Here is a 21,849-nt window from a genome sequence, read left to right on the forward strand (position 1 = left end):
TCTAGTCTTTAACAATATTAATATTAAAATTATAAGACAGAGTAAAAGTCAATACTTACCTACAAGAGGCAAATTATCAGTAAGGCCAATAGGGACATTCAAAAATACATGACACTATCCTACCTTTTGCACCTAATATTTCCTTCTTGGGGCAGAGGGTGGGATTGGTTGGGGAAGGTTAAAAAGGAAGGGCAGGCCACTCAGGTCCCTGGATAAGAGGGACCCACCGATTGTGGGGATGAGGGTGGTATCCCCACTCTCCTTGCTGAGAAAGAAATTATTATCATCACTATGTTATCTTGCATTAGGAATGTGGGTGCACTCAATGACTGTGATATGTCTTTCAAATCATAGAACACAGCAATCAGTCGTCCTTTTCTTTCAGGTTTTATTAGGCAAATCTAGATTTTTTTGGCTAGTACCTAGCCATTATCAATGCACTATTTCCTGGTATCAATGCAGGCCCTAGTACATCAGTCCCCTGTTGTTCAAGCTTCTGTCACAGTTGGGAGTCTTGAATGAAATGTGACAGAAGCCCAAACAACAGGGGACTGACATACCAGGACATGCATTGATACCATGAAATATAGATTTGCCTAATAAAACCTGAAAGAAAAGGACAACTGATTGCTGTACTCTATCATTTGAAAGAAATTATTAGTTACAAAAGCTAGGACAGTGTTGTGTATTTTTTTATACACCTATGGGCAGTGCTGATAATAACCTGCCTCCTGTAGCTAAGTATTGGCCAACAATTTTCTCTCATAAATTTATAGTCTTTTCAAGTGATATTTGCTGGTAGTACTAAGATTAATGTTCAATTAAATATCTGGGGTATTAAAAGTGATAAGAAATAGACTTCCAGTTAGATAAAGGATGGCTAAAACATTTACCTATCAGCAAAATTATCATAATAATGACTGTAAATGAGATTCTGGGTACTGAAAGTCTTTACTTCAGAGGGGGGTTAATTTAACAGTTTCCACCTTCGTTGGGAACCTCAAATATCCCACGTGGCTTAGATTTTCTTGTAGAACTTCTTTACTGCTTCCAGCACATTTCAGTTTATTAGTATCTGCAAAGAACACCATCACATTTCCCAAGCCCTCAAATACATAACATTGCTATAAGATACAACTTCCACTTTTCCTCATAACAATGCACCTCCATCCCAAAAAAAAAAAAAAAAAAAAAAAAAAAAAAAAAAAAAAAAAAAAAAAAAAACCTATAATCCACAAAATATTATACAACATGGGTGACATTACACCATTTTCAGTTCAGAAACTGAGATCATATGTAGAGATAAGATCATATTTATGACAAATGTGTTACTGGCTGTACAGGTAGCATATAATAAGCTGGAATTATGCTGGAATTTAGCAGAATGAATATAGGCAGAATGTCAAAATTCACTACATTTACAAGAGAAAAAAAACCTATTTTCACCTCATGAATTACTGTACTGCTCCTTTTGTCCAATGTTTTGCAAACACACGCTAGTGCTACCAAAACAATGCACTTTTTGTAGAGTTAGATGATAGCTTAAGCTATTCAGCTTCAAACTTTGGTTTGCCCACAGATGTGTTTCCTCAACTCTCATAAGTATTAAGGTTAGTGATAGTGGATGACACTCTCTCTTAAAGCATAATGACCATAAATTCTATTATGTAATTTCTCTGATGTTCACTTGATCACCAAAGGAAACAATAAAAACTCTGGACAGAGTGGATGCTGAGTAGTACATCTGGAAGGATCACTTATTTTATGATAGAAAATGTTGTTATAGGGAAAAATTCCACGTGGGAAGAGAGGATATATTGAAGAGCAAGTTCCCATCTCCGGAGTTCGGATAGGTTGGTGTTAGTGGGAAGTATCCAGATAACCCGGGTGGTGTAACACTGTGCCAAGATGTGCTGACCATGCACCAAGGCATGTTTAGCCACAGGGTGATCCTCATTACCAACAAACACTGTCTGCCTGTGTCCATTCATGTGAATGGACAGTTTGTTGCTGGTCATTCCCACATAGAAAGCTTCACAGTGTAGGCAGGTTAGTTGGTAAATCAGAACTCATCTACTACTTTAAGTGACTCATTTCCTAATCTAATTCCCTCAGCATCACTTGATTTAATTTGACCACATACCATTGTTCTCGTTTTGCTTTTGTTGATGTCCATCTTACAACCTCCTTCCAAGACACTGTCCATTCCATTCAACTGATCTTCCAGGTCCTTTGCTGTCTCTCCCAGAATTAAAATGTCATAAGCAAACCCCAAAGTTTTTATTTCTTCTCCATGAATTTTAATTCATACTCCAAATATTTCTTTTGTTTCCTTTACTGAATGCTCAATATACAGATTGAATAACATCGGAGGTAGGCTACAACCGTGTCTCACTCCCTTCCCAACCCCTGCTTCCCTTTCATGCTCCTTGACTCTTATAACTGCTGTCTGGCACCTGTACAAAGTGTAAATAGCCTTTTGCTCCCTGTACTTGATCTCTACCACCTCCAGAATTTGAAAGAAAGTATTCCAGTCAACATTGTCAAAAACTTTTTCTAAGTCTCTAAATGCTAGAAATGTCGGTTTCCTTTTCATTGATCTATCTTGTAAGATAAGTCGTAGGGTCAGTATTGCCTCGTGTGTTCCAACATTTGTATGGAATCTAAACTGATCTTCCCCAAGGTCGGATTCTACCAGTTTTTCCATTCGTCTGGAAAAGAATTCATGTTAGTATATTGCAGCTCTGACTTATTAAAATGATAATTTGGTAATTTTCACATCTGTCAACAAATGCTTTCTTTGGAATAGGAATTATTACATTCTTCTTGAAGTCTGAGGGTATTTTGCCTATCACATACACCTTGCTCACCGGATGGTAGAGTTTTGTCAGGGCTGGCTCTCCCAAGGCCGTCAGTAATTCTAATGGAATGTTGTCTACTCCTGGGCCCTTGTTACGACTTATGTCTTTCAACGCTCTATCAAATTCTTCATGCAATATCATATCTCCCATCTGATCTTCATCTACATCCTCTTCCATTTCTATAATATTGTCCTCAAGCACATCACCCTTGTATAGACACTCTATATACTCCTTCCACCTTTCTGCTTTCCCTTCTTTGCTTAGAACCGGGTTTCTATCTGAGTTCTTGATATTCATACAGGTGGTTCTCTTTTCTCCAAAGGTCTCTTTAATTTTCCCGTAGGCAGTCTCTATCTTACCCCTAGTGATATATGCCTCTACATCCTTATATTTGTCCTCTAGCGATCCCTGCTTAGCCATTTTGCACTTCCTGTCAATCTCATTTTTGAGACATTTGTATTCTTTTTTGCCTTCATTTACCACATTTTTATATTTTCTCCTTTCATTAATTAAATTCAGCATCTCTTTTGTTATCCAAGGATTTCTACTAGCCCTCATCTTTTTACCTACTTGATTCTCTGCTGCCTTTACTATTTCATCTCTCAAAGCTACCCATTCTTCTTCGACTGTATTTCTTTCCCCCATTCTTCTCAATTGTTCCCTAATGCTCTCTCTGAAACTCTCTACAACCTCTGGTTCTTTCAGTTTATCCAGGTCCCATCTCCTTAAATTCCCACCTTTTTGCAGTTTCTTCAGTTTTAATCTACAGTTCATAAACAATAAATTGTGGTCAGAGTCCACTACTACTCCGAGAAATGTCTTACAATTTAAAACCTGGTTCGTAAATCTCTGTCTTACCACTATAGAATTTATCTGAAACCTTCCAGTGTCTCCAGGCCTCTTCCACGTATACAGCCTTCTTTCATGATTTTTAAACTAAGTGTTATGATTAAATTACGCTCTGTGCAAAATTCTACCAGGTGGCTTCCTCTTTCATTCCTTATTCCTATTCCATGTTCACCTACTACTTTTCCTTCTCTTCCTTTTCTTACTATCGAATTCCAGTCCCCCATGACTATTAAATTTTTGTCTCCCTTCACTATCTGAATAATTTCTCTTATCTCATTATACATTTGTTCAATTTCTTTGTCATCTGCAGAGCTAGTTGGCATATAAATTTGTACTACTGTAGTAGGCATGGGCTTCATGTCTATCTTGGCCACTATAATATGCTCACTATGCTGTTTGTAGTAGCTTACCCGCACTCCTATTTTTTTATTCATTATTTGACCTATCCCTGCATTACCCCTATTTGATTTTGTATTCATAACCCTGTATTCACCTGACCAGAAGTCTTGTTCCTTCTGGCACCGAACTTCAGTACTCCAACTATATTTAACTTTAACTTATCCATTTCCCTTTTTAAATTTTCTATCCAACATGCCCAATTAAGGGATCTGACATTCCCCACTTCGATCCGTTGAACGCCAGTTTTCTTTCTACTGATAACGATGTCCTCCTGAGTAGTCCCTACCTCGAGATCCAAATGGGGGACTCTTTTACCTCTGGAATATTTTCCCCAAGAGGACACTGTCATCATCTGACCATTCAGTAAAGCTGCATGTCCTCGGGAAAAAATACTGTTGTAGTTTCCCCTTGCCTTCAGCTGTTCACAGTACCAGCACAGCAAGGCTGTTTTGGTTAATATTACAAGGCCATATCAGTCAATCATCCAGACTGTTGCCCCTGCAACTACTGAAAAGGCTGCTGCCTTTCTTCAGGAACCACACGATTGTCTGGCCTCTCAACAGATACCCCTCCGTTGTGGTTGCAACTACAGTACGACTATCTGTATTGCCAAGGCAAGCAAGCCTCCCCACCAATGGCAAGGTCCATGGTTCAGGGGGAGAGTAATACCTTATGATGCCTAAAACATTTTCCATGGCCTTCCTGTGTTCAAGTATGACTTTGCTTTCCTGTTTTTTGAGGAATTCGTGACATCATTCCATTGCTTGATGTTTGACTTTCCAAGTTTCATATAAAATCCAAGTCTCATTTTCCTTAACAATGCAAATGAATAATGTGTCATAATCTTTTTGGTATTTGTTTCAGAAATGAAGAGCAGCTCCAATTTGATGGTCTCTATTCAATAATTTGGAAACAGCCTCTTTTGTGGCTTAGCTGATCTTTGACCTCATCTTGTACAACTGAACTTGAAATTTCTGGTAGAGATGTACCATGTGAAGTAAAGTATCTGTATCTTGTGTTTATCACTTGAATATCTCCAAAATGAGTGATGATTAGCATTACAGTGATCATCATGTAAATTCATTCTTCTTTCAATGAAAACGCTTCACCATTTTTTCATGGAAGACACAGTCGTTGTACTTTCCTCTGTGCACTGTTTCATTTGGCTGTAATTTTGTAAATGCTGAGTGTTTTCTGCATTCAAAAAGTGAATGACACCATAGATATCACACTTGGCTGAATTTTCTGCTGTGAATGCTGAGGTTCATCTCCACATTTGCACCAACTTAGATAACTGTAGCAAACAATGGAAACTCCAGGTTGGAATATCAACAATATTAGGAAAAGAAAAGATTGCTACTTGTAAAGATGACACATTGAGTTGCAGACAGGCACAACGAAAAGACTGTTACACATTTAGCTTTTGCCCACAGTGTTCTTCTGAAAAGAGAACAGACCCCTGTGGAGCTGATACAATAAATCTTAACTTCTCTGCATCTTTGCCAGACAATGGAAATTCCGTATTTAAAATCTTTAGAATAGTCGAGTCTACACTGAAGTTGAAGACAGAGAATGATATACATTATGCAAAAAATGTTGCAGGCAAGTGGAATAATTTTTATAACACCTTCTTTGCCCATTCAGTCAAAGATGTTCAATTACTTTAAAAAATAAATATGCTCAAAACCATGTAAGGCTGCCTTCAGAAGTGAAACAAGTGAAGCAGAAAATGTTTATTACTTGGAAAATATATAAAGAGTTCCCAGAGACACCAGCTAAAGATAACTACCAAACATGCCAAAAAGCCTATTAACAAAGGTTGTATATGTACTGCTACACCAAGAAAATTATACAACAAAAAACAGTAAACTTAAGTAACATTAGGAAATCAGTATGGTATTGTGTAAATGAGAGGCTTGACAGACATCAAAGCCAAATGAGGACTGATAGTGTAAGCATTTTAGACTCTTATATGATCAGTAACCCTTTTAACACAACTTTTATTAATTCAAATAGCTATGTGTGAATTCTAGTGCTGATGGTTATACAACTCCTTTCCAGATATAAAAACCACCATATATTTATAAAACATATACAACAGAAACAGACACAGTCAGAAACAAAACTGAGACTAAAGTCTCTACTAAAAAGATGCAAACACCCACTCTTTCCTGTTCAGATTCACCTATTCAATGACAGTTTGAATAAATGTGTGGTTTCAACTAAATTAGAATTTGCGATAATCAAACCACTGTATCAAAAACACAGTACAGACAAAGTCGAAAAGTACAGACCAATCTGTTTAATTCCAATCCTAAGAACAGTATTAAAACAAATTATACCACTGAGATAACTAACATTTCTTGTAAAAAAAAAAAAAAAGTGTTACAAGAAACCCAACATGGTATTAGGAAAGGCTACTCAGCAACATCTACCATATGTGATCTGATCCATACATTAACCATATGTGACCTGGTGCATACATTACTTAGTAATTAGATTAAAAATAAAGGGTGGCATATTTGTTCTTAGATGTGTCACATGCATTTGACACAGCATCTCATGAGCTACTACTAAATGAACAGGAAATTTGTGGTATCAGAGGAACAGCAAAAAGTTTCTTACAGTACCTACACAACTCATCAGGTCACACAAGTCTCACACAAAGTGGGTAACATTATTTAAAAAGTACAGCTACAGTAGTTTCGTATACCCTAAGGGTCAGTTCTGGAGCCTTTATTATTTCTATTATACAATGGCTATTCAGAAAGTAAGACCTGATCAGATGGAAAATGGAAACCACAGTGAAAATTCAATGAAGCTTTGTATAGACGTGTTGGGCACACAGTATGTCTACTATGCCTGCCAATTGTATCACATCACTATTTTCAGTTCTGAGAGCACAGTGATCATGTAAAGATGACTCGAAAATAGTGTTTCCTGCCAAGTCATGGTTTTATGCAGCCCACATATTGTAACTGTCATGCATTTCCTTCTTCACTGCAGCATACTGCAGGAACAATGAAGATGATCCTGTAGCATTTTCGATGGGAAGTCTTTGATCGCCCTCCCTCCATACAGCTTAGAGGTGCCCCCCACCCCACTGATTCTCATCTTTGCTCACATGAACCCCTGGCTATGAACATCAAATTTTGACACAGACACTGACTGAGGTGCAGACCAGTGCAGAGAATTGGTGGAAAACACAGGTGGCTGCCTTCTATGATGTGTGCATTGGAATGTTGGTACAATGCCACAACAAATGTCTAAATTAGGTGCAGTGACTATTTTAAAGAAATAGCTGGAAGATGTAGCTAACTGTTGCAAATAAAACATTTTTAATTTTCACAGTGGTTTCCAGTTCACGACCAATCAGACCTTGCCTTCTGAATAGCCCTTGAATGTTAATGATCTATCCACTGTGCATAATAGCAAAGTACTTCAATATGCAGATGACACAAGAGTTGTTAATGAGGACGCAACATGAATGATCTGGCACAAAATTGTTCTGGTGTATTTACTTGAATTGAAAATTTACTTAAAATATAATCACTTGCACCAAAACATTAGTAAAACATATCTAATGGGCTTTCAACTATACCACCATCTTGATGGAGTCCAACTAATTTTGCGTCTGATGATGGCAGAGAAATAAAATTGGATGATAAAATTGCTTTTCTTGGAGTAATGTTAGGTAAGCATCTCACTTGGGAGCATCACATTGATCTCTTATGCCATAAAAGGACATACTCACCATATAGAGGAGATATTGATTTGCAGACAGACACAGCAAGAAGACTGCCATACTTTTGGTAAAAAGGTGTTCTTTCAAAATAGAAAACACACACACACACACCTCACAATTACTGTGTTTGGTCACTGTGGCTAGACTGCAGACAGCAACAGCACTAGTTGCAAAAGCAGTCTGGTGTGGGTGGTGGGGGTAAAGGAGGAGGCTGGGGTGGAGAGGGGGAGGGACTGCAAGGTAGGGGTGGGGGAAGGTGTAGTGCTGCTTGGGCTGCTGTGGCTGGCCAGAGACAGTGGTCACATGTATGTGTGTGAGTTGTGCCAGTGTGAACATGTTTTCTGCTCCAGAAGAAGAGCCTTTGGCCAAAAGCTTAAATGAACGGCAATCTTTCCATGTGTGCCCATCTGTGACTCAACATCTCCTCTATGTGGTGAATATCATAATATTGTTGTTATTCCACTCTCGACTTTCCACTCTCTGAAAAATTAAGAAAACCAATTTATGCAATGATGACACTGTCACAAGTTCTGAATTTGAGCAAATAAGTATTAAACCCAATAGAGGGTATTGTTAGTTTCTTTTTAACTCAATGACAGATATATTTTCAGAAATTTATACCAAAAAAAAAAAAATTAAAAAAAAAAGCCTGAAAATGACCAGCACATAGTCGTATAAATATTATTCTTTATTTTTTCATGTTGTATAGTAGTGTTCTATGTATGTTATTTTGACATGTTCCTAATAATATTTATCATGAAACTGATCTATGGAACCAGTAAATATGTAACTAACTTTTGCTGCAAAAATAAATAAATAAATAAATAAATAAATAAATAAATGAATAAAAATAAAAATAAAAATGAAGAATTAATAGAACGACAATCATGTTAGATCTGTGTTTCAAAACTCCTTAAATGTTGTAATAATCTCATTTAATTACATGAGAAAACATTAATTATGTCTAAAAAGTATCTGGTTGTGGTATTTTTTGACAGCAGGAATGTTACTTAATGAAGTGAAAATGTAGAATGGCTGGGCATATGTTGGAACATTAACTGTTACTGAAAACTACTGCTGAAGAGATGTCGGAAGGAAATAACCAAAAAAAAACAGGCCTGGATATGAGTATATAAGATATATCACTGATGATGCAAGATGTGACAGCCATGCTGAGGTGAAGAGGATGTCTGGCAAATGATGGGAATGGGGAACTTCATCAAATCAGCTTTGTGGATGGTGACTTGAGTCAATAATATTGTGATAGTGTGTCTCAAGAGCCTACAGTAAAACAGTAAGTGGAGGCTTTGGATGTGATCTTACAGTTGCAGTGAAAGTGCACAATTAGCTTGCAGAATGTAATAAAATAATTTCAGATATTAAAAGATCTTCAATAGTAGAAAAAAAGCCTCACATTCTGTTGTCATATCTTACCCTTGGACGTGGTATAGCCTTTAGGGGTTTCTTTGAGCCCATTTTCTTCATAGCATTATAGTACTTCTTCTGATCCTCAGTCATGAACAATTCCAAAGAGCCACCTGCGTAAAGGAGGAAAAGAACTATACTTATTTGCCGAAACATTGCTCACATTTTTAGCCCAAAAATTTTCCATTATTTTCATGGAATATTTAAATCACAATTTTCTATTTGGAAAAAGGATAAACTTTCTAACAACCTTTCAGGTCAATTACTAAGAAACAAGACATCCAAATTAAGCCTGTGTGACATGATTTATAGTAAGAGTTCAGAAATAATTAAAGGACCATCTTCTCCATACCACACCCATCTACACAAACTCACACTTAGACACAACCAGGAACAGGGAGAGGGAGGGAGGGAGGGAGGGAGGGGGAGAGAGAGAGAGAGAGAGAGAGAGAGAGAGAGAGAGAGAGAGAGATCAGAAGCGGGAAAAAATCTCAAGTTCAGTCACTAATGGCATAGATCACACTACAATCTTTAAACATGATTTTAATACACAAACAAAAAGCTTCAGGAAGGTTAAATAGAATATGAATTATTTTCACAATTTTTTCACTGTAGTGTTATGAAAATTTAGTTTGCAGCATAGATGAGGATTAGTAAATCTTTTGTTATGCTGTCAAGTTCTTTAGGTATCACACTAGTGTTGAAAGATGTTTCATTTTCATGTTCTGCATTTATAGAATATCAGTCACTGAAATGATCATTTTTAGTGCTGTTAATTCTTTATTTTCTCCTGCCTGTACCCAAATTCAAATAATAATATTTCATTCCATCCATTAAAAACATGTTTTTGGCAATAAGTTACTTTTCTTTCACTTAAAGGCTACTGCCAAAAGTTTTTCAAATTCAAATAATAATATTTCATTCCATTCATTAAAAACATGTTTTTGGCAAGAAGTTACTTTTCTTTCACTTAAAGGCTACTGCCAAAAGTTTTTCATTCTTTGCTTATTCAAACCATCTACACATAAGGGAATTACGTTACAGTGAGAACAAACATGATTTATGGAACATAGTATTTTGTAAAGCCAATGTAAGAAACAATGGAGTACAGGTTGCATGTAGCACTGAACACACTGAATGGGCATACACTCGTTTGTGATTGCTTAAATAATACTGTTTCTTTGGCGGCTCACCAGAGCATGCAAGGGGGCTGAACAAGGTGGCCTCTATAAGCAGGCCTAAGAACTTAATGGGCATGCGGTCTCTGGAAACATGCACATCATGAGTGAAGATACATCAGATTAGCCATAAATTGTAAAGAAGAACTTAATACAGCACAAAATGTCATATATATATTATGTTGTAATCTGTGCTATACACGCACAAAATTGTAGAATACATTACGTAATTGTCATTCTATAACCAAAAGTTCAGGGCCTATATGTAATGATACAACATGTATCGATTAAAATACATCAAATATCTGATTAAATAAACGAAATTAAAGCACATGGTTTATTGCTGTACTTAATACATATGCTTTTGAAACATCAATTTACACATGTTATTTGTCTTGTTCTTTCTAGAGTGAGCATGTTTCACATCTAAACATACTTAAAATCCATGTCTTAACAAATCTTTTACCCCAATACATCATTTCTTTTAGGGCATGAAATCTGTACTGTAAATTAATAAATATTACAATTTTTATTTACTTATCAATAAAATAAGAAGTTATAAGTCTCAATTCCAATAATAAATAATTTCTACTATACTGTTGTTGAATACTGAGAGGATGTGAACTGTTTTTACAGGAACTTACACATTTTCAGATTTTACTTAACTGTATCATCCTCAAAGACATTATTTTCTAAATGAAAAGATTGTTTACTTTCACATCAGCTTCTTAAAATTTGACACTGGGAAATTCTTCTTCTTATTTTTTATTATTTTCATGATATTTCAGGATTTGTATATGAGGTTAGTTTGTGATTGAGTAAATTTTCCTTTATTTGTGTAAGGCTGTTCTCATTTTAAGTTATAGCACTCTGTCTTCTGTAAATAATATTTTTACTTTTATTTCACTTCTCCCCTTTCTTTCAGCCTTTATGGCTATGTAAATGGCATATGACTTTTCATCATGACAATGTATCTTTCTTTGGTTTACAGTTTCAATGCTTATAAAGAAGTGTGAATGATTTGCTCTATTTCCATCAGACCCTAAAGTACAACAATAAAGAAAATCTCTGGATGGAAAAATATATGAAATAAAGAACTCCAGATACATCTATTTATGTGCATTATGTGACTTGGAATATGGAGAGGAAGAATGCACAGAAGAAGAAGAAGATCCTGAAAGCTACAAAAAAGCACTTAAGGGCAAACATTATGTCAACTGAAAACAAGCTCTGGGCAGTAAAATAAAGGCACTGGAAGAAAATCAGATTTGAGACCTGACTGGTTTCCTAAAAGAAGAAAAGACCATACCTTGTAAATGTCTTCCTCAAATAAAATTTAAACCAGATGGAAATGTTGACAAGTACAAGGCACAATTCGTGATCAAAAGATTTGATCTTTAGTCTAACAACAAAGTTATGCACATTTTGTTCCATTTTTTGTGTTGCTGTAACTCGATGCATCCACTCCATTTTTTATATGGGGACTTTGAACAAACTGTTAATATGCAATAACCAGAGTGATATAAAAAGACAAAAGAAGCAAACACATGTTTACATATTAAGAATATTGTGATAAAAAGCTTATCATCATTCTCCACATGATTGATAGATTGGTTCAAATTACAGATCAAGAGAACACTGATAATTTCACCAATAATTTGAAAGCTTATTTCAAAATAATTTTGAAACCAAAATCATTCTTCCTGAATTTTGATATTAAATGGTTTGGTAATGGTCCAGTATAAAATAAGTCAGAATGCATATGAAATTAATGTATTGAAGTGACTGTATTTTGAAGAATGCAAAGCTATTTTGTCATCTATGATGAAGGAAACACAGACTTCAAATGCAGAAATTGACCATTTATGTAACTGACGACTGGAACACCTTATATTGCCTAAGGTATATATTGTCATTCAAGATAAATTCTGCACTCTAGGATGCATGAAATGAGTATATTTTTGGAACACTTGATTTGAGCACTGATTATCATCAAAATATGAACTGTAGTATATTTAACTGTCATAGTGATGCAGTCACCTAGAACTGTGGGTCAAGGAAGACTTACCATATGGGATGAGAAGTCTTTCCTTCTCATCCCGTACAGTAAGTCTTCCCTGACCTGAGGTTCTGGGTGACTTTCCCAAAATCTACCCCTAGACCTCCAGGGCTTTTCCTTCACCCTTTTCCCATCCCCTTCAACCCTTCTGCCTGAAGAAGGAGCCACGGGCTCCGAAATCTTGTCAATTACAACTGTCTTTTTATGTGTGTTCTGCCACCACTTGATGAGTAGATTTTTTGTCTATCCAGTTAAATAATTTTGTCAATAATTGATTGTCTTCATTGTTATAGACTATGATTAGCAGCTCCATTAGGTTCTGAAATAATTCATGCTGTTGGTCCTATTTCATGGCTTAATAAAAAACTATAATAGGCACATCTATCACTGAAGCAAACATTATTCCTACAGATGATGCTATCGAGGAAATCATCTGGCTGAGTAAGTTAATTCTGAGAATACTACAACACACGATACATTATCAGATACTACACTGAAAACTCTGAGATGATAAGAATATTGTTTTCATATGTTAAAATGGGAATCACTTAATAAATCTTTTAATTTCACATTATTTAAATAAGAGCAAGTGTTGAAGCTACACAGTTCATGTGTCATTGTATGTTTCCATATATTTTTTGAATTGATCTGTAGAAGACATTAGAAACAGTTGATGTGGAAGCAGATAGAAAGTTCTCACATTTACCATATCACCCTTGGGTATAATTTTTTGAATGAATAATACATGGGGGCAGTGGCAAAACAAGAAGAATAAGAGAAATCTGGCAATAATTATTACTAAAAAGTTGCTCAGTTTTGCAAATTTTTTGTGTGCACAAAAAAATTCACAAACATGGTGCACAGAGTTTGGCAACTGTCTTAATCATTTAATTTTGGTTGCACAGTACAATGGCCTCGCTGGCTCACATAATTTCAATGATTTCAAGATGCTTAGGTACTGAATTTAAAGCCAGAATCTCAACAGATAAAGTCATCAATTAACTGTATGTGTCCAGAAGGTAAGGATTTATTTCTGATATTACGTGTAAGAGAGAAACAGTGTACAGAATACACGGAAGAATTAAAATCTTTTGATGATCATTTTATACCCAAAATGAATGTAATCTATGAGCAACTGACATTCAATTAATGATTTCAGTGTGAGGGAGAATCTATAGATGATTTCATCACTGTTTTGTTTGATGTATGGCCTTCCTGAATATCGTCAATTTGATGGAATGGAGGATGGCCAGATTCGCAATGAAATCATTGTAGGTATCCTTGGTCAAAAAATAATTGAAGCATTGTGACTGAGCATTGCAATTATCATCTAATCTTATAAAACAAAGTACACAAGTGAAAGAACAGAAGAAATTGTGGATGATGAAGTGGCAATCCACAGCCAGCATATGAATGCCCAACAACAAGGACGAGATACCATAAGCATAAGAAAAAATTTGTTATTTAAAAAAAAAAATCATAACAGTAGTATAGACAATACAATTTATTGTGCTACTTAAGTACAAAACTTATTTTTTGACCTAATTAGCAAATCAAAGCTGTACACAACAACTTCAAATATGTGGGGATGGATGGAACCTAGAATGAGTTGGACATGATACCAAATTTCCAGGGAAGCTTCACAGCTATTGTAGGGGACAAAAACATGCCTTACCAGAGAAACAAAACAAAAATTCTTAGATGATAAACTGTCACTATAACCATAAAAATCACTTTATAATGATAGTAGAAATTTATTGCAATCACTGAAATTCATCTATGAAACATCAGTTATAATGGAAGCTATATATCACAGAGGACTATGTGCTGTTAGACACAGACACAAGTGAATAGCTTAGTGCCGTGGAAACAGTTGCAATTAATAGAGTATATTCACGCAAAACAAACAAAATGGTTGCCCCACCAAGTAATATGTATTTCAAATTGTTCACAGTTTTCGTAGTTCCATATAACGTAGCCCTGAAACAACACACTGTGGTGTGTGTTTTGATCACACTTAAGCCAAAGTGCATTAATATGTGAAGTTAGAAGGAATCTTGACAGCATGGTATGTCTTGGAGTGATTGAACTGGTAGAGGAATGATGCAGTGATGCACAGCACTTGTATTGGCTCCAAAATCAAACTAAAATATCAATATGTTTGTGGGCTACGTGAGACTAATAAAAATCTTCAATAACATGTTTTATGGTGTCTAAGTATTGCAAAATCTAAAGCAAAATGGATGTTATGTTTACTCTTTGCTTTTCAGTTTGACAATTCTATGTTTACTTTCAGTTGTCAAGTTGTACTTTTTTAACTGTGGGAATAAAACCAGTTAGTTACAGTTTGTGTGTATCCCTGAATAATTTACTCCTTGAATGATGGAAGAATCCAACATCACTACATTAAATGAGTCTAAATGGAAAAAAAATGCTTTTACATCTACAAGAGGATTTGCAAAAGCAGTTTAATGATTGTCACACTTAAATTACAACATAAAATGATGCAGTGCTGTCTCTGCAAACTGAGAGACAGACTGTAAATACAACGAACAGTTCACCCACCGAATCTAGTATAGTTTCCTCTCTGTTGATGGAAATGTGTAATCCAAAGTTTTTATCAGACAAACCAGAACTGTGATTCATAATGTTAGATTTAATGTTATTGCATAACAATGTTACTAGCAATCACACTGTGGCAGTTAACAGCTTGGATGCCTAGGTGGTTGAAATGATTTTGGACATTAATAAAGTCACCATTGCAGCAGCAATATACCCACTTGAGGGACACTTAGCCAGATTTGTTAACAGATGGATTAACACATGCAGCAAGTATTACAGCTTGACCGTATTGGTGATAAAACACTGCCGGTATTCTGGTGCCATCTAAGAGGCATCATTGTGGAAGAAGTGATGTCAAAGACAATGCTACATCATGTATGGCTAGTACAACTACCACAACCAGTAAAGACGGATGTGTTGGCATGTAAAAAAACTGACATTTAATCTTTATTTTTCAATTGCAAACAGGTGAATACTTTGTTGGTGAAGCAAGTGGCTAATGGCAATGTAAAGCAGATAGGCATTCATCCGACCAGCAGAATCTAACATAACAGCTGAAAGGTACAAGTGAAACAACCTCACCCAGTGTGCTGGTATCACAGGCATTTTGGTGATCACCTCAGACGGTGCACATCTTTATGTGCATTCCCAAATGGCCACAGCTTCCTGCAGTAGATACATTAGGCCAGACTGTTCCACAAGAGTGCTGAATAGTAACAAATGAGCCATCACTAGTCATGGAAGCATTGTAAATGATCTAAGCAAAAATAACCAAAACACAGAGCTCTATATTAGCCCAGTTATTAATGACAAACCGACCATGACCACACATGCAATGAATTGCATTGCTTATTTACATTATAGTGCTGTTTGAATGTGAAGGATAAGAAGGCAAACTGCTGCTATCTTAGCGACTCATGTTCAGATGTAAGTATGCTAACATTCAGACGGAGCAAAGCTGCAACAAGGAGCACACCTCTCCACCTTACAGAAGCCAACAACTCACCTGTTATAACATATGGTGATAGACAAGTGACAGTTGACCTGGGTTTCAGTAAGAAGTTAAAATAGAGGAGTGTGTTAGCTAATGTCATTGAGCTAATATTGGGAGCAGATTTCATTCAGTGCCATTGACAAGAAATCAATCTCAGGATGGTTCAGATTAAGATAGGCAATGAGGTGGTCACAGGTACTACAGGCAGCAGTGCTACCAATGCCATCACCTCATCCAATAGTTCAGTTGTACCACGGGCCAGCCCAGAAGATGTCAGCCATTTAGATACGGTACTGCACACCACAGTGCACCACAGCAAGACAATACCCAGACAACCAGTCACTCAATAGCCATGGTTTTTTAATAGATTGGATCCTGACCATTTGCTACAGCAAAGGCAGAATTTGAATAAGTGATGCAACCAAGTTCCATCTGCAGATCTGGTAGCCTGTGGGCACCACCATTACATTTAGCGAAAAAAGAAGCAGAGAACATCATGCTTTTAACTTAGGGACCATTTCCAAATGCTACACTACGTGAACAAAAGTATCCAGACACCTAGCTGAAAATGACTTACAAGTTCATGGCACCCTCCATCGGTAATGCTGGAATTCAATATGATGGTCGCCTACCCTTGGCCTTGATGACTGCTTCCACTCTCACACGCATATGTTTTATCAGGTGCTGGAAGGTTTATTGGGGAATGGCAGCCCATTATTCACAGAGTGCTGCACTGAGGAGAGGTATCGATGTCGATCGGTGAGGCCTGGCTCGAAGTTGGTATTCCAAAACATCCCACAGGTGTTCTACAGGATTCAGGTCAGGACTCTTTGCAGGCCAGTCCTTTACAGGGATGTTACTGTCATGTAACCACTCTGCCGTAGGCTGTGCATTATGAACAGGTGCTTGATCGTGCTGAAAGATGCAATTGCCATCCCCGAATTGCTCTTCAACAGTGGGAAGCAAGAAGGTGCTTAAAACATCAATGTAGGCCTGTGCAATGATAGTGCCACACAAAACACATGACCACACAATAGAACCACCGCCTCCGAATTTTACTGTTGGCACTACACACGCTGGCAGGTGATGTTCACCAGGCATTCACCAGACCCATCAAATCGCCACATTGTGTACCATGATTCATTACTCCACACAACGTTTTTACACTGTTCAATTGTCCAATGTTTATGCTCCTTATACCAAGCGAGACATTGTTTGGCATTTACCGGCATGATGTATGGCTTATGAGCAGCTGCTCGACCGTGAAATCCAAGTTTTATCCCCTCCCGCCTAATTGTCATAGTACCTGCAGTGGATCCTGATGCAGAGTTTGGAATTCCTGTGTGCTAGTCTGGATAGATGTCTACCTATTATGCATTATGACCCTCTTCAACTGTCAGCGGCCTCTGTCAGTCAACAGACGAGGTCAGCCTGTATGCTTTTGTGCTGTATGTGTCCCTTCACTTTTCTGCTTCAATATCACATTGGAAACAGTGGTCCTAAGGATGTTTAGGAGTGTGGAAATCTTGCATACAGACGTATGACACAAGTGACACCCAATCGCCTGACCACGTTTGAAGACTGTGAGTTCTGCGGAGCGCCCCATTCTGCTCTCTCATGATTTATAACGACTACTGAGGTTGCTGACATGGAGTATCTGGCAGTGAGTTGCAGCACAATGAGCCTAATATAAAAAACATATGTTTTTGGGGGTGTCCAAGTACTTTTGATCACATTGTGTATATGTCTTTTTCATCCACCCAGCTTCCATTAGGACACCATCTTTGTTTTTTTCTACCTCTTAAAAACCAGGAAAGAACTCTTTGCTCTATCTATTGTCCCTTCACCCACCTCCATATCCTTTTCACTACATTCACAGTTTCATCCTCCACTCCAGTCTGTTACCTGATCCATTTCATGCATAATTTCCGTGGCTTACTGCTGTAAGTCAAAACTGCTGTTAACAATTATTGTAAACTTTCTGTTACAGTGTTTACTTTGACTACTTTATTTGTAGTATGTTAAATATAAATGATTTTAGTCTTGTTATTATTAGTCATAAAATTTTATTTTAAAACTTGATTTATTAAGTTCTTCAGTGAATTGTTAGTGCTATTCACTTACGTTCGATTAACACGTATCTATGATTCCCAAGTTTAGGGATTTAATTGCTGCCCCTAGGACTGCTGATAATAGTTTTGGTGATATGGAAACATCTTGCTTTATTTTCCTTTTTATCGTGTAGAAAACTGGAGCTTATATTTTGCAGTATATTAACACAGATTCAATGGTTGTTAGCACAAATTGAGTTGATATTTTATCAACAGCTTTCTCAGAATCTCCAAATCTAAGTGAACTGGTAAGTCAAAGTCTCTCCACTCTGTTCACAACCTACAAGTTGTCCTTTGTTCTAGTTCCAAGTTAGGCTATGCTTTTTGTGCCTAAAATTGGTATTTCATAATTTTACTGAATATGCATATTATCAAGAGGAGGCTATAGTTTTTAATGTTGTTTTCTCCTTTCCCATTGTTTTAAGTTAAATAATTACAAAATGGGGAGTACATATTGCTGAAAGATACACAAGGGTGTTGGTGTAAGCATTTTGGTTAAGAAATAATGTTTTGCATGAGAAAGTTGATTACGTAACTTCACCGGACAAACAATTAGTTACCCCCCCCCACACACACACACACAGAAATCATTAAAAGTATCATTTAATACTGTGTAATTGACAACTGGCTGTGTTTGGTGAGGTAGTGGGTCCAAAGTCCAATATTTTGACTGAGCCACGCGCTCTGGATTTGATCGCGCAATTCCACCAAATTGCGGGGGTGCTAATGTTGGCATTTTACCCAATCTTAAAACATGTCACACACAATTGTTTATAGGGTTCCAGTTACGTGATTTTGCAGGCCAATGGAGATGTGATAGTGTGGGTGAGTAAACAGAAAACTAGTCACACATTTTTCAAGTCCTATGAACTTTGCATTTGTCATCTTGAAAAACAGGGATATCAACAAAATACTGATCACACAGGTGTTGACTGAAAGGTAGCACCTGATCCCTCAGAATTTTTAAATAAACATGCCAGTTCATATTAGTGGTCACTTCAGTCAGTGGGTCCAGACCTTGCACGCATTCAGAATGAAGTGCTTAATTTGGTCTTTGATGCACTCAGTGACATGCATCATGCAAATATATGCAAAGAAGTGATTAGTCAGACCACATTACATTTCACCAATCAGATACTGTGAATGTTCAATGATTTCTACCCCACTGATCATGTGCAGCTTTATGTATGTGTGTGGGCTATAGCCTCTATCAAGGTGACTCCTCTCACTAACAGGTTGTGAGGACTTTTATTTGCTGCCTGCAACAGTTCCTGTCAGGTTTGAAAGTGGTTTTGATTTACAAGCCGTGAAACACATCTGTGGTCCCTCTCAGTAAGGCTCTTTTTTTGACTACAATTCTGACATCGTGTTTCATGGCTACCGCTACCTTAGGCACACTGACCAGTCCACCATGAAACACCAACAAATCGGGCACAACATGTAGTCAGATACATACAATGTCTACTTGAAACATAAATGTCTCACTGACTGCTACTTCCTTATGCTGACATAGACATTTTGCATTTGGCACTGTTAGCTGCAACAGGCAGAAGACATGTTTTGTTGGTGCTACAAATTTTAGCAATTTTGATTGAGATAAATTCATTCTGCAGTGTTCTTCTTCAGCACACCAGTGCAGAAGTGTGCACAGAATCAACTAAGAGAAAATTCCATACATTAAGTGCATTTATTTATACATAAAAGCTGACACAGAAATTTTTCTTTTTGTGAGTCCACGTGTACAGGATTGTGAGCCAATTAAAGTTCTAAATTTGCATATTTTACTGTTCCTGTTGTATCTGTGTAATTTGTCATTTATTGCATCAATACCTGTTTGTATTGTGACATTTTGTGTATTTTTGAACGGTCAAGGGTGCCGTGATAAACACATATTGTTATCATCAATTGCAGGCTTAAACTTAATCGTGCTCTTCTAAAATTTTTGAGAACATCAGGTGTATCGTCATTCAAAACAACCATTCTCTAATTCCGTTGCACAGTTATGTGAGAAATGGTTATTTTGAGAATTTTCGGACACTTACAAAACTATATTTTTGTAAGTTACCAGTATGAGTGTTCTAAATATGTAATTTATTTCACAGCAACTCAGTATTTGTGGCTCACAGTTCTGCCGAAGCATGTATTACACCTGAAATTCATGCTATATCAGCGCAAAAAAAGTGCATTTTCGAGAATTTTTGCAAGCTACCATTGGCCTTTGCGTAATCTATGAGCAATTTTTAGCAAATTGGGATTTGTGATTTAGTTATTGTAGCAGATTTTCTAACTAACATATTGTGTTGCATCTAGTTTTCCCTTAAAGAGGAGTACTCCTATATATTATCTTCATTGTCCTATACATTAGCTGCATTTATTGTAAATTAACACTGTATTTGAGTTTGCTAACAACTATAAGTAACCTGAAAACATTTTAGGAAACTAGTAGCTTTTACCACATGTTTTTGTATTGCGGTAATAGAAATCTCATTTTGTGTACTTGCTTCAAGTCTAATAGGGAATCAGCAACTTTTTACCTCAACAGATTAAAAGATAATCTACAGGCTTAATTTAAAGTTATTTGTTCACTGCCTTATAATACACTGCACAAGTCAGAATGCGGCCCCACTGTGAATGCTGTTCTCAAACATTGACGAGTTGGTTGATGTTTGTAAGCAGCTGCAAATCACCCTGAATACTGTCAAACAACTGGCAGGAGCTGCAAATCATTGTGCTGGAAGAGCTCCTGAGAGTCGTCTACCTTGACACCAGCTCTACCTCAAGTACTGCCCTCTCCCAAGGATATTGTCACCTCTGTGTAAAGCAGAGAATTTGTCATTACTCGTCCAATTGACTGCAAGTGGCTTGCCAACGGTAGATGTAGGCATCTTGTTTAAGGTGGACAAGGACCAGGTAGGGCTCTCACTGTCCTGTACATCTGATGACAAGACCCCACTAAGATCAAGGGTAAATTTCCTGATTTTTTTCCCTTTTCTAATCTGATTGAAATGTGATTAACGTAAGACATCCCCCCCCCTCAAAAAAAATTAAAATAAAATAAAAAATAAAAAAATGTGAATCACGCCTAATGGATATTTGGTATGTGATGGGTATTTTTATTCAGTTAATCTTAAAAAAAAAAAAAGTGCTTTAGGGTTCACCACTCACTTGAGCTGCAGACATGAAGTCATAAATGAGTTGGTTCAAGATATATTCCTAGAATACAATAAGAATGTGAATAGAGTGAATAAAGTTATGCACTGAAATGAACAAACTGCATGACCTATGGATGACCACTGTGGAGAACAAATGCAAACAAAAAGGAGTTTCCCATTTAATGAGATCTGATTCCTACAGATCACTAGCAGAAATAAGCTCACTGGACAAAAAATTAGTCACCCCTACAGAAATAATTACAAGCATCATTTAATACACTGTAATTTCACCAACAGATTTTATAACCACCTAGATTCATTTGCCAAGTGAGCCCACTAGTCTGTGCAGATACATCACATCCAGATTAAGCCAACCACTGAGGATTTGATTGCCCTATTCCACTAAACTGTGAGGATGTTGATATTGTTATTTTACCTGCTGTTCCAAAATGTCCCAGATATTTTCTGTACAGTCATGTCAAGCGATTTTGCAGGCCATTCAAGATGTAATAGG

The 21,849-nt window shown here is 36.8% G+C and overlaps 1 protein-coding gene across 1 annotated transcript in view; it reads right to left on the reverse strand.

Annotated features, from left to right (window-relative positions):
- Positions 1-21,849, reverse strand: part of LOC126412041 (sodium channel protein para) — a 903,820-nt gene that overhangs the window by 115,331 nt on the left and 766,640 nt on the right. Inside the window, exon 32 of the mRNA XM_050081417.1 lies at positions 9,289-9,396. Coding sequence (XP_049937374.1) covers positions 9,289-9,396 — 108 coding nt within the window. The remainder of the gene's footprint in view (positions 1-9,288; positions 9,397-21,849) is intronic.

Source organism: Schistocerca serialis, chromosome 7, assembly GCF_023864345.2.
Source record: "Schistocerca serialis cubense isolate TAMUIC-IGC-003099 chromosome 7, iqSchSeri2.2, whole genome shotgun sequence".
In the NCBI taxonomy this organism is placed as follows: Eukaryota; Metazoa; Arthropoda; class Insecta; order Orthoptera; family Acrididae; genus Schistocerca; species Schistocerca serialis.